This window comes from Prionailurus bengalensis, chromosome B3 (genome assembly GCF_016509475.1).
Source record: "Prionailurus bengalensis isolate Pbe53 chromosome B3, Fcat_Pben_1.1_paternal_pri, whole genome shotgun sequence".
NCBI classification, from domain to species: domain Eukaryota; kingdom Metazoa; phylum Chordata; class Mammalia; order Carnivora; family Felidae; genus Prionailurus; species Prionailurus bengalensis.
The window spans coordinates 99,084,295-99,097,314 of NC_057355.1; the positions used below are offsets into that span (position 1 = coordinate 99,084,295).

General features: G+C 38.6%; 1 protein-coding gene across 10 annotated transcripts in view; it reads right to left on the minus strand.

Annotated features, from left to right (window-relative positions):
* Nucleotides 1–1,947: 1,947 nt before the first annotated feature.
* NIN (ninein) overlaps nucleotides 1,948–13,020 on the minus strand; it is a 99,085-nt gene continuing 88,012 nt past the window's right edge. For 5 of the 10 annotated variants that reach the window (XM_043556120.1, XM_043556117.1, XM_043556121.1 and 2 more), the window contains 3 exons: nucleotides 11,920–12,120; nucleotides 8,038–8,151; nucleotides 1,948–5,899 (listed from right to left, as the gene is read on the minus strand). In XM_043556120.1, coding sequence (XP_043412055.1) covers nucleotides 5,690–5,899; nucleotides 8,038–8,151; nucleotides 11,920–12,120 — 525 coding nt within the window. In that variant the 3' untranslated portion in view covers nucleotides 1,948–5,689. Of the gene's footprint in view, nucleotides 5,900–7,911; nucleotides 8,152–9,599; nucleotides 10,119–11,919; nucleotides 12,121–13,020 lie in introns of those variants that run through there. The other 5 variants (XM_043556123.1, XM_043556122.1, XM_043556125.1 and 2 more) reach the window with 3 other exon arrangements.

The window sequence follows — 13,020 nt, forward strand, 5'->3', positions numbered from 1 at the left end:
TTGGCATTTCACTGTTTCAGTTTTATGGTTTGCCTTTGTGGAGTTTTAATTTTTTTTTTTTTAAAGATGTTCACTTGTTTAAATTAGTTATTTTCCCGGATTTATAAATGAGGCAAAAACCAAACACTAAATAAAAACCACTTTTGTGACTTATGTCATATTTTATCTAATTTAAACTTAACTTTTTAATCAACAGATAATAATTTATATAATTTAGGTTAAAATTCCGATCCTTTGACTAAAATCTAACCATTTTATTGGACACCAAGTAAATATTAGAAAACATGACTTTTTGAATGCAAGATGAATGAGATCACAAACAGGTTACACTAATCTCAATGAAGCACATACACAATTACCTTTAATAGAATAGGTGAAGAACCTTCCCCAGTCTACATTAAAATACCTGAAGATGTTGGGGCGCCTGGGCGGCTCAGTCCGTTAAGTGTCTGACTTCGGCTCAGGTCATGTTCTTATAGCCTGTGAGTTTGAGCCCCACGTCAGGCTCTGCGCTGACCACTCAGAGCCTGGAGCCTGCTTCAGATGCTGTGTCCCCCCTCTCTCTGCCCCTGCTTGGCTCGTGCTTTCTCTCAAAAATAAACATTAAAAAAAATTAAATACCTGAAGATGTTAACCTTCCTTATCCTAGTGCCCATAGTATTGCATCTATCAACAAAGTGTAACCATCTGCTACATGGATACATTTTTCCTAACTTTTTTGTGTGTATAAATACTCTACCCCCATCAGATCATACAGTAAACCAGGAATGATTTAGATTTTTCTTTATAGTATGCATTTGATGGAAGTAGAAATTGATACAAGTGTTGCTGCAACATATTAATATAGACAAATCTGGGCCTTAAGTCCTGAGTGCCCTATTTAGCTGGCTGTGTGACCTTGAGTAAGTCACAAGTTTCAATTTACTCATCTGTAAAGAATAATAGCTCTTGCCTCATAAAGGCAGTATGTGCCTGATATGAAAGCTTTGAGGGGCACCTGGGTGACTCAGCTGGTTAAGCATCCAGCTTTTGATTTCAGCTCAGGTTGTGATCTCACCATTGTGAGATCAAGCCCCACATTGGGCTCTGCACTGGGCATGGAGCGTGCTTGTGATTCTCCCTTCCTTTCTCTGTCTTCTCCCCTGCATGCTCTTGCTCTGTCAAAATAAATAAGTAAAAGCTTGAAAAGTAAATAAAACAAGGCTTGTGAGATGGGTCTGGTTTGGCCACCATTTTGCTTCTACGTTTCAGTGTTCAGCTAGTGCCTCAATGTTCGTTCAGGCTAACTTTTATGACTATACTTGCATATATCTAACCAGTCACGAGCAGCTCAACTAAGAAAGTTTGAGTCACCCATAAAGATGGAAAAGTGAAACCAAGCCACTTCGGAAGCACCCACAATCTCAAGTAGGGCCTCGCCTGAGGTTAAGTCAGGATTCTAGAAGTAAATTATGAACCATACTACAGGGTACAGAGACCCCAACCTGGCTGGTCCAGAAGTCCTCAATTCTATGACAGAAATGGAGTCCCAACGCTCAGATCTTCTTAAAATGCAGAATATGAAGAATATGGTGTTAGGTCTGGAGTGGGTACTGAGACTCTGCATTTGTAGAATGTGTTTAGTGCAGTATTATTGATGCTTTTACTCTAAGGACCAATGGTAAACACATGGACACTGTTTAAAAGTTCAGGATGGGGGCGCCTGGGTGGCGCAGTCGGTTGGGCGTCCGACTTCAGCCAGGTCACGATCTCGCGGTCCGTGAGTTCGAGCCCCGCGTCGGGCTCTGGGCTGATGGCTCGGAGCCTGGAGCCTGCTTCCGATTCTGTGTCTTCCTCTCTCTCTGCCCTTCCCCCGTTCATGCTCTGTCTCTCTCTGTCCCAAAAATAAATAAACGTTGAAAAAAAAAATTAAAAAAAAATAAAAGTTCAGGATGTATACAAAACAGCCATGTTTGCAAAATTATTTATTTACATCTTAAGCTCACATTAAAACCTTCCTAAGATAGAATGGCTAAGATGAAATATACAAAGTTGATATCAACACATACACAATTTTATTTCAAAAAGTTATCCTGTGGATGGCTTTTGATGAACTCGTTTTTTTTTTCCTCCACAAAACCAGTGTTCCCTTAAATCATGGTGTGAAAGTGTCTTCTCATAATGTTAAATCATTCAAAAAAGCTGAGAAATAAAGAGCTAACTTTTATTATTAAACAGCTATCCATATGCCATGCAGTGTTTTCTGTTTTAGTCTATGAGATGTTCAAATAGGCCCTAACATGATAAGTTTTAAATATGGAATACTTTGGTTATTAGGTTTTGACTTGGCTTTTGGCCGAAATTGTCTCTCATTCCACTGAGTCATTATAGGTAATCCATTCAAAACAAGACTTGCTCAATACTCTTACAAAGCATTTAGTCGTGCCTGGATTGGGAATACCTTTTAAGATGCTGACAAAAACAACACATTTTTTTTTTTTCTTCACTCAAGAAGAAAACCCACAAAAAATCATTCCTACATGTCAAAGTTGACCATAAAGTAGACTTTTTATTCATTCTTCCAGGAAAAAAAAAAGTTCATCATAACAATACCTGACCTGGGTATTTGTACATTATTGAAACACTAGACCTGTAAGACCTCCTTTGATACCCTAAAAACTCATGATTTTGTGATCTATTTATGTAAAATATGCTTGAGATTAAATACATAAGCAATGCATTTGAAGCTCCTGGGAAGGATTCACATTTAAAATAGTTTTTAAAATCTGGGTTTTAAAAGAGTTCTAGAAAAATAAAATACTGTGATCAGTTCTACCCCTCCCTCTCTACTTTTCTCCCCTCACAACTTGAGCTTAAGAGTTCAGGCTCTAAAAAGCATAAGAAAGCAAAAATAGAACAATGTAGGCTTTGTTACACACATTTTTGTCTCAGTTAACATTATCACAAAGGCAAACCTGATTTTCTTTCCTTGAAATGAAGATCCCATCTTCTGAAACTAACATAAATAACTGTTCAGAAATACAAAGAAAGTTTAACCAGTGCTTTTAATAAACAAGTGGCTAAATGCCTATAAAATAACGTGCTATTATAAATTGCCAGCTAAATTCCCACTCTAGTCTACAAAAATAAACTGCACAAATGTGTAAATTTAAGGTAACTATTTCTCACGTTGGTCTTGCAATTTTATAAGTGCAGTAAAGCAAGAAATGAATAAGCACCTAGATATTGACTGAGTCAACTTTCATTTGAGCAGCATTTTGATTTTTGGATAAAGGGGATTCTGAATGTTTTCTAAAACTTTCCAGAAAGTCCTATTTACATGCATTGTACAGCATTTTATATACATGTAAATACACATTAATGAGAAATTAACCTATGCTTTTCATAATGTAAAAAATACAACACATGTGATCATATGCTAAAGCCAGTAATTTGAGTAATTTGCTTGTTCAGTTTTGATAGCAATAACCTTGAGTAACTTGAATCATATTACATAAATATACCACAGATGCATAGTTTATTTATGACCTTAGTAGCCTAGGTCTAGCCACAGTTTTAAGTGAAAAAGATTCTCTGTTAAAGCCTATGCCATACAAGTAGTTGGGCTTACTAGTAATGTTTGTACTGGGGAAGAAAGATTAAGGAAGGCGTGATAGCAGACATCAAATGTTTTGAAGGATAACTAAAGGGAAGAATTAAAATTAGTTATTTTTCCAGGGGGGTATTCATGACTTTCTGATAAGAGCTGTCCAGACATGAAAAGGTCTGTTTCATGAATGTGAATTCCAGTCCCACAAATGGCCATGCCTTGTCAGAGCTCTGGTAGTGAGGACTCCAGTGCTGGCAGTAGGTTGTCAGGTGGGACTAATAGATGGTCAGGCCACAAACCTATCTAAAGTTGCTTGATGCAAATTTTGTTAAAAAATTTTTTTTGTTTATTAGAGCGCGAGTGCTTGCGCGCACAAGTCGGGGAAGGGCAGAGAGAGGGGAAGAATCCCAAGCAGGCCCATGCTGTCAGGGCAGAGCCCCACAAGGGGCTCCATCCCATGAACCGTGAGATCATGACCTGAGTCGAGATCAAGAGTTGGATGTTTAACCCACTGAGCCACCCAGGTGCCCAAAGATTTTTTTTGTTAACTCTATATGACCTCTTAGGCGGTTTGCTTCATCTTTTGTTGCTGCCCATAAAGCAGTATGTGATTTTGCTGTTATTTGTCTTGTAAATTGATGGGCTTGGCCTTCCAGGAATGTATCAGAGTGAATTTTTCTTATCTAATTGCTGTCCTACAAAAACAAATAGCTGGTTAAGATGAGCTTTGTTAGTGTCTTACACATAGTAAGTCCTCCACCAATGCCTGACTAGCTGAAGTGGGCTAGAAGCAAAGATTTTACTTGGGGAAAATAAAAGTTACCTATTCTAAAATGTTGACTGTTCTAGAAAAGTTCTGGTCTTGCGACTGAATGGAAAATCCTATTTGGCACTCCTTTACCTCAGAATGCATGCCAGTGCTTATCAGAGTTAAGAAATTCTTATGATCAGATTTGAGGTGTTAGGTTAAAATTTCCATACTTCCTATTCCTCTGTTAAACAAATAATAACTTCAAGTTAGTTTTTAACGCTAAAATCAATGCTTTTTTTTTTTCCAAAAGAGTAAATTCAGTAAAAATGTAAAACTAAAAATCCTATGGCTCTAAATCTAAGACAAATAACGTCACATGGCTTATGCATTTCAGATTCTTAAAGAGGCCCTACAGTGTTTCAGGAAGACCATTTAAAATATTGTTCCCTGAGTTCTTGAAGCAACCCTATAAGTAAGTTGATGAACTCCAAGACTTTAGAGAGAGAGAAAACCACATGGTTTGCTTAACTCTCTTCTAAGAGTAACTGTTTAAAGTGGTTTGTGTTCAGTGCTTTCCTTATAGCTCAAATGCTATAAGAATGTGGCTTTATCCATTTCTTAGAAGATAAGCTCCCCAAATGAAACTTGTCAGAAGGAAAAAAAATGCTTAAAGAAAGTTGGGTTTTTTAAAGCAAGTACAGTTTTAACCTTAGTTAACAGTGCAGTTGAGTAAATCAGTTTTTAGTATCCATAATCCATCAGGAGTGGTAATACTGCCATAGGTGTTAGAAGGTCAAGTACATGGGCTCTGGCTCTTCTGTCCTCCGTGGTTATTGAGCTCAGGGTCTCTCACTAAAGAGCCAAAATTATTGGAAACAGAATGACTTCTCCATATTTAAATGTGTAAGAAGACAGACATTTGGTTTTCAAATAAAGATCAAAACAAACTCATCATATCTAAAACTTAAAATACCTGGAATTTACACAAACATTTGTACATAATATTGTTTTGTTTTGTTTTTTAACTTATTCACAACTGGGGGTTTTAAGATTCTTGCATTGTGTTCATATACCCACCTTTTTGGTGGCTATCAGGGTATGTCTTTAAAATTCAAAACTGGGGAATAATTTAAACAGTGAAATATGTGACTATTTGCAGCTTCCATTAGAGTCTCTTTAGAAAAACTAATTACAGTGAATGGAGAGTACAGTTCTGTTGCTGGCAGTTTTAGGTTGAGCTGAACTTTAAACCAGTAAAGGTTTAAAAAAAAAAAAAGGGTTGAGAGAACCTACTGAAATGTTCCATCCATTTCAGTAAAGTGCACAAATGAGTGTATCCTTTGGCTTGGCTATGACCTCAAGGGAGGTGTAGAAGTCAGTGGTGCTGGTGCCAGATTCCTGACTATATTACTGAGGCTGGCAATCTTCTCTTCTAGGAGGTAATTTTTCTTTTCTGCTGTTTTTTGTCGCTGTTCAGTCATTTCCAGAGCTCTCAACAACTGGGCATTTTCAACATACAAATCCTTCACCATCGCATCTGCTTTAGTATTCTTGCACAGCTAGAAACAGAAACCAGAAACATTTTGACTCCATTTCTGTAACTGTCTTAAGTTTAAGGTCTGACATTAGGACAGTTGTTCATAAAGGCAAATGACTTATATTATATTCTTTTATTTAACAATACAGGTTTAACATTAGACGTGGCATCAGGGATACAGGCAGAGCACATCCACTTTTTCCAAGCTGTTTCTTTGCATAAAGTTTGTAGAAGCCACTAATAAAAGAACAGATTGATATTTGAAAGCTCAAAAAATGAAAGCTTTTTTTTCCCACCTAAGTAAATTAGGTGTTACTGCTTTTTCGTTCTCTAAAAATAGCAAAACACTTTCATAACTTCTGAGGTTTAGGGTGTGAACTTTAACTCTGTTCTTAACAGATGCTTGAGTTTCCTTCCCATTCATAGCTATAACCTACTGATTATTTTAAAATTTGGTTCATGTAATACAGAGGTAAGATCTGGGCAGCTCCTTTTCCTTAACTCTTCCTCTTTTACATAGAACTTGTCAGAAGATTTTAATTTTTATGGTTAAAATATATAGTCAAGGGATGGGAAAACTTGTCAGTGGCCTTGTGATAATTTTATTTTGGTTCCTATTATGTGTATTCCAACCCTCCCTTCCCTCATTACACCTCATTTTACAGGCAGTTTTAACCAGGGCATCTAAAAGTATAGAGGTTTCAGGGGAAAAAAGAACAACGGAGAGTGGCTAATTTATTAGCATTGCAAAGGGCAATGATAAAGACGCTAACACCTGAAGCCTGGCATCTAGATGACGGGCAAGTGTAACATACTAACCTACTCTATTGAGCTGTTCTAAGGAAACATTTCATCCCTTCTTCTCTCCCTTTCTTCCTGCCGTTTACAAAACACTCCTGGCTCTTCATCCTAAGACCCTCTACTGCCCACTCCTCCCTATTTATCCCGTTTCTTCTCCTACTCCTCTCAGGACACTATGATCTGTTAATGCCAAAATATTTGTAGATGTCCACACACCATATGTTGTCGTAACTGCATGATGTTCCCGTGGCCTAGAATGCCCTTCTCACACTTCTTCACCTGTTCAGATCTTACTCAGCTGTCAATACTTGAAGAGGCCTTCAGGAAACTTTCTTTAAACCATGGAGTTAGATCAAGTATTCTTCCCTGTGTTCCCCTCTGCTGAAAATAGAGTGGATCGGATTTTGTTTAAAATTACCACCTTGCCAAATGCTTAATACCTTGTATGTGAACTACGCTCCCCATTGGCAGGATTTTGTTCACTGTCATATCTCTAGCACTTAGAAAAGGACTTGGCATGTAGTAACTATGTTTTGAATAAGTGAATGATCACAGGGTTGAATAAATGCTTATTGTGTAAGACTTTCTTTTCTTTCCATTTTGTGATTAAGATATTGGGCAAAGAAAAGTTCCTGTCTAATTCTCCACTAAGACCTTCTCTTGGTATTATTATTCTTAAGTTTTATGTGTCTAGAAAACCAGGTGGGACAATTTCTGCCCCCACCTCCCCAGGTCTTAATCTCAGTTTCCAAAGTAGCTATAAATCTTTACTATAGAGTGGTCCTTTTTCGCATGTCTCTTCAGTGGTTACACAAATACTTTCTAAACCCAGGCCACACCTGCCACCAGCAAGTCAGGGTCCCTATTCTAATTCAGAGCACAGCCTTTTGGGGTCTGGATATAGCCAGAAGACTTTTAGAAGTCGTCATAGCTGTCGCAAACAGCAAAGCTAAAGTTCCATTTATTATCTCCCCATTTTTTACCAACATAAATTTTCTAGTTATCTAAATAGAATGTTTACTGTCTTGGGCAAATAAAAAAAATCTACAAAAATTAGATTTGAGCCACGGAACTTCATTAGGAATGCATTAGGTCCAGATGAGTCTCTTAGCAAATGTACATTTTTAAAATTGTGGACAAACAGGCCTTAGGAGAGCTCTGGAAAAATAATGTAGAATACAGATTTCATATTTTTGGAGTGGTATGGGGGACAGTGAATCCTAAGTCCTGCTATACGTTTGTAGAATTTGCCTTTATTTGACAACAAAAATTAACACGTTAATGGCAATAAAGGAATGTAAAACTGGAGTTAAAAGTGGAATGTGGGGTGGGTGGGTGGAGAGGACCCGGGAGGCTCACTTGTTCTTTGAGCTGATTCACTTTATCCTGAAGAAGCCTTTTCACCAGTTTCAATTTCTGTTCAACTTCCATCATCCGTTCTTCCATGACAGTTACCAGTTGTTCCTGGTTTCCCTAAAGGGAAGAAAAAAATGTGTTGTCATTTGAAAAATATGCCATACCGAAAAGAAAGCCCTAGTAATTTATTTTTCCCACAAGATGCCTAGAGAAAGGACAGTAAATATGTGCCTTTGTAACGGGAGGGGTGGATTTCTGATGAAATGGGGGCTCTGAACACTGCATGGGTTGCACATTAGAAAAGTAATCCTATCAGAGAATCAAAGATTAAAAAAAAAAAATCTTACCTGTGTTACTATCTTCCCCTGAGATAAAGCAAAATTCTTAAAACCCGTATTTTAGTACCTGTGTGCACTTCTTCTAGTAAAATAGTTTTCAATGGTAAATTAAAAATAAGGTTATCAACCTTCCATCTGTGACTTGGGCCTTGGCAATACTGTGGGTCTCTCAAGACCAAAACAAAACTGAGTTTATTCAGGATCACTTAGCATTTCCAGTCAGCTTGCAATTTGCGTGTCCATTTTTCCTGTGTAAAATGGCTGATTACTGTGAGGGTGTTACTGTTCCTTTCTTTATAATAACCGGCTTCTTCCTGCCAGTTATTGTTGTCATCTGTTTCCCAATTTGACTTGCCATTGTGAAGCAAACATCTGGATTGGAGGCTGGGTTTATCATAAAAAAACTTAAGAATCTCCCCACAAACAACTCATAGATAAAAGGAGAGGGCAGAAACAGAGCCAGGGCTTCTCCCCTTCTCTTCACACAACAGTGATAGGTTAAGGAGTTATGTGGGTTTTGAAGAGAGTGTGAGTGAAGCCAGCTGCCCTCCCCGCAGGTCACGAAAATGTCCATGTAAGGAATTTCAGGTTTTTAAAGGTTCTTCAAGCATTAAGCAAAACTCAGGTGTTAATGGCTGATGGTATAACCCCTTTTTTTTCAACGTTTTTTATTTTTGGGACAGAGAGAAACAGAGCATGAACGGGGGAGGGGCAGAGAGAGAGGGAGACACAGTATCGGAAACAGGCTCCAGGCTCCGAGCCATCAGCCCAGAGCCTGACGTGGGGCTCGAACTCATGGACCGGGAGATCGTGATTTGGCTGAAGTCGGACGCTTCACCGACTGTGCCACCCAGGCGCCCTGGTATAACCCCTTTTAAAAGCATGGAGAATGACCAAACGTGGACTGGAAGCCAATGTTTGGATAAAGCAACAGCATTTATTGAGATATAAACAACTAAACCATGTGATTAGTTTGAAGACAACTGTAGTAGGTCAAAGTCTAATGCAGGAAGTAAATTTCAAGAAAGAAGCTTTGAGAACATTTAGCTTTAAAAAAAAAACAACCTGTATATTAAAAGATAGAATGGCTTTTTAAAGGTCAAACGTAAATGGAAGATGCCTGATTTCTACTTGCTTTAAAAAACAAAACAAAACAAAACAAAACATATAACTCGAAGAACATGGAGCATGGCCAGAGTGAGCAAAGAGGAAAAACAAAGGCAGTCATATATTTAAAATTTATTTTATTGTTTCATCAAAATTTTTCTTTTTCCTGTCAAAAAAGCATGATACATCTTATACAAAACAGTATAAATAACCCAAATTTTCTTCCAATTCCATATATAAAAGTAGTACCTCTTATTAAAAATAGTTACAGCATATGGAATGAGAAAATATATAGAATACATCCTTTCAAGAATCTCAAGTCCACATTCTTTAAATGGTATAAATAAAATGATTTGTAACAAGCTGAAATTTGTGAATTTGATTCACAAACTGTCATTTCTACGTTAATAAATAAGAGACCTAATACTGCAAAGGCTTAATAATAATAATATAATTTAAAAGAGCACTTGATTCCAAAATGTTTTCCAGCTTATGTCTGTGTGGGGGGGGGGGGGGGGAGCGTGTGCATCTGAGTAGCTGCCATGGTAAGAAATGTCATCAATAGCAGCCCAGTTTTCACAGGTGCCCAATCCTTCTGTAGGAATCTGCATGCACTGCTCGCTGCTCCGGTAGCAAGGCCTAGAGAAAGAAGGCAAGTGGTATACTTCACCCCATGTCAGGATCATGTTTGGGGAGGAGTCTAAATTCACACATCTATAATGCAAACGATCTTTAAAAGCACACACATTAACACTACAATGCAAGCAAAGCAACACAGAGGCAGAAGAAATCACATCACTCCACACACAGAGGCGACGTGCAGATTCTAATAATGTTCTGTAATCTTAAAATTAGTGTCAGCTCAGGGGCCAGAAACAGGAGAGCCTGCAGTGGTATTCTAGAGACAACAATAAGCAGTCCACTCTGCCATCTGGCTGGAGAAAAAAGTTTTTTTGTTTTTTTGTTTTTTTTAGTACAAAAACCTCAACAGTCTTTGCAGCGCCTAGGTGGCTCAGTTGGTTGGGCGTCCGACTTTGGCTCAGATCATGATCTTGCAATCTGTGAGTTCAAGCCCCACGTCAGGCTCTGTGCTGACAGCTCAGAGCCTGGAACCTGCTTCAGAGTCTATGTCTCCCTCTGTCTCTGTACCTCCCCTGCTCATACTCTCTCTCTCTCAAAAATAAACATTAGAAAAAAATTAGGCAAAAACTGTGCTAAGGTTTTTTTAATCTTATCCTGAAGTAATTGGAGTAAAAGGATATTTTTTTATTTTTAAACATTGGCAGGTGGGTCGGAAGAACATGTTTTGAAAACAGGGTGAATGAGAAAGCAATGGATACAATGTCTATTAAAAACTGAGGTCAAAGTTTTATAACTGAATTCTGTAATGAATTACTGAAGTATCTTCGACAGCCCATCTACACAATTTTAATATTTGGAAACTGAAGCGGAATAGAGGAAGCTTCCAAAAACGTGGATTTTTAAAGCACAAAAGACAAAACTAATTGTAACCTTTTGTTTGAAAGGGCAGATGACAGAGAATATAATGACAAACCCATATATACTATGAGAAGAAGAAAACAGAACTGCTCCACTGTGTAATTGTAGTGCTAATTTGACTTTGCAAAGCCACTTTGAGACAATTAGGGAAAAGGAGTTGGGGAAATTCCTTATTAAATGTCCACTGAGAGACAGAAGATGAGCATCCAAACCAGAAAGGATTCATTTAAAATTATACAAATGAAGGAGTAATTTTAATTTTATTGGTTCTGAATAAACAAAATCGACAAGCAAAGCTGGACTATGAATGAAGCACTTAAGAGAACTATTTGAAAACCCAGCTTGTATCAGATTGTGTCTGTAAGAAGCTAGGATGATTCTAACTCAAAGGGAAGGGGAAAAAGATGTTGATTTTCTGAAAGAGTTTTTGAAACTAGATCATTTTAAAAAACATAGTTGACATTTTTCCTTTATGTCACTGACTCCACAAAGTCCCCACTTGTGAATTCTATGTAATTCAGCAGGTTGTACCCCTCTGGTACAGGAAAACCTAGGGGGCTGTGTTAGTACTGCGTATCCTAGAGGTGCACTTGAATTCTGTAATATTTCTGGCATCGGACAAATGTCAAGTCAAAAACTGTTAGGTCAGCTGTACACTGTGCTTAAGTGATCCTGATCCTTTGTCATGGATTACGAATGTGCAAAGGAGACCCAGAACACTTCATCACCCAGCTTAGAAGCTGAGAGCTCAAAAGCATCACTGCAAAAAACCAAACCCAAACAACACTGCAGTTCCGTGGGTCTGTAAACACAGGTAAGGTGGGACTCTTCAACAGACACGTAAGTTCTTAATCTCCACCTCTGAACGGGTAGAACTTCCCAATAAACAGGTCAAATTAGGTGATCTGAGTTTACTGTGAGGGAAAACAGAGCCTCGTACCTGCGGCGTGTTGGTTTCGGAGGTCCTGTTTTCAAGTTCCTCCTGCAGGCACTGGTTTATCCTTTCTGCCTGCAGCAGCTGCTGTTGAAGCTGCAGAAACTGCTCCCTGGGCACCGTCGGACAGGCTTGCTGCTGGCGCAGCTGGAGATCCCACGTGGGAGGGGATGGGCTAAGCATCACAGTGGACCTCAGGTGCTGCATCTGGAGGACAGAGGCGGAGCCCTGGTCAGCCACAGTGCCTTCAAGCACAGAGCTGCCCTTGCAAATGTCAAGCAGAGGGAACGAAGCTGATGAATTCATTAATGGCCTCTCAGACCCACTGATCACTTGAACACAGGACAGTACATGACTTGAGTAAGAAGTGAATAATGGGAAGGGTCATTTTCCTTAGGAGACAATATAGTTAAGAAGTAGGATTTCTTAAAAGTTTTAGACTTAAAAGGTGTACTTCCTCACTCATGATGGAGCTACATGATATAAGTCATGTGTCTGAATTCTACTTCATTGTTTCTGGCACTAGAACTTTTAATTATGCCTGTTTAAGAAAACAGCGGGGCACCTGGGTAGCTCAGTCGGTTAAGCATCCGACTTCGGCTCAGGTCATGATCTCACGGTCCATGAGTTTGAGCCCCACGTCAGGCTCTGTGCTGATAGCTCAGAGCCTGGAGCCTGCTTTGGATTCTGTGTCTCCCTCTCTGCCCTGCTCATGTTCTCTCTCTGTCTCAAAAATAAAAGCATTAAAAAATAAAAGACACAAGTTGGGGTAAGTAAAGGGGAGAAAGTGGTTCAGCTTTAGGGTTTTGCCACTTTACTTACCATTCATAAAGACTCTTAAAAGCAAATGTTCAATGACTATTTTCCAGGTTAGCAACTGAGTCAAAGAATCTCCTATCCAAAATTATTTTAACCTATTTTATTTTGTCAATGTTCAACTCTTAAATGGCACTATAAGATAAGCAATTCGGGGACAGAGGGTGATACAGAAATACTTGTTCAAGACCGTAAGACAATGATGTGTGTATCACATGCCGAAGTTGGGGAGAGGAAAAGGAAGGAGAATGCACACTGCATGTGGCCAGTGAAGCATGGCACTCCACATCT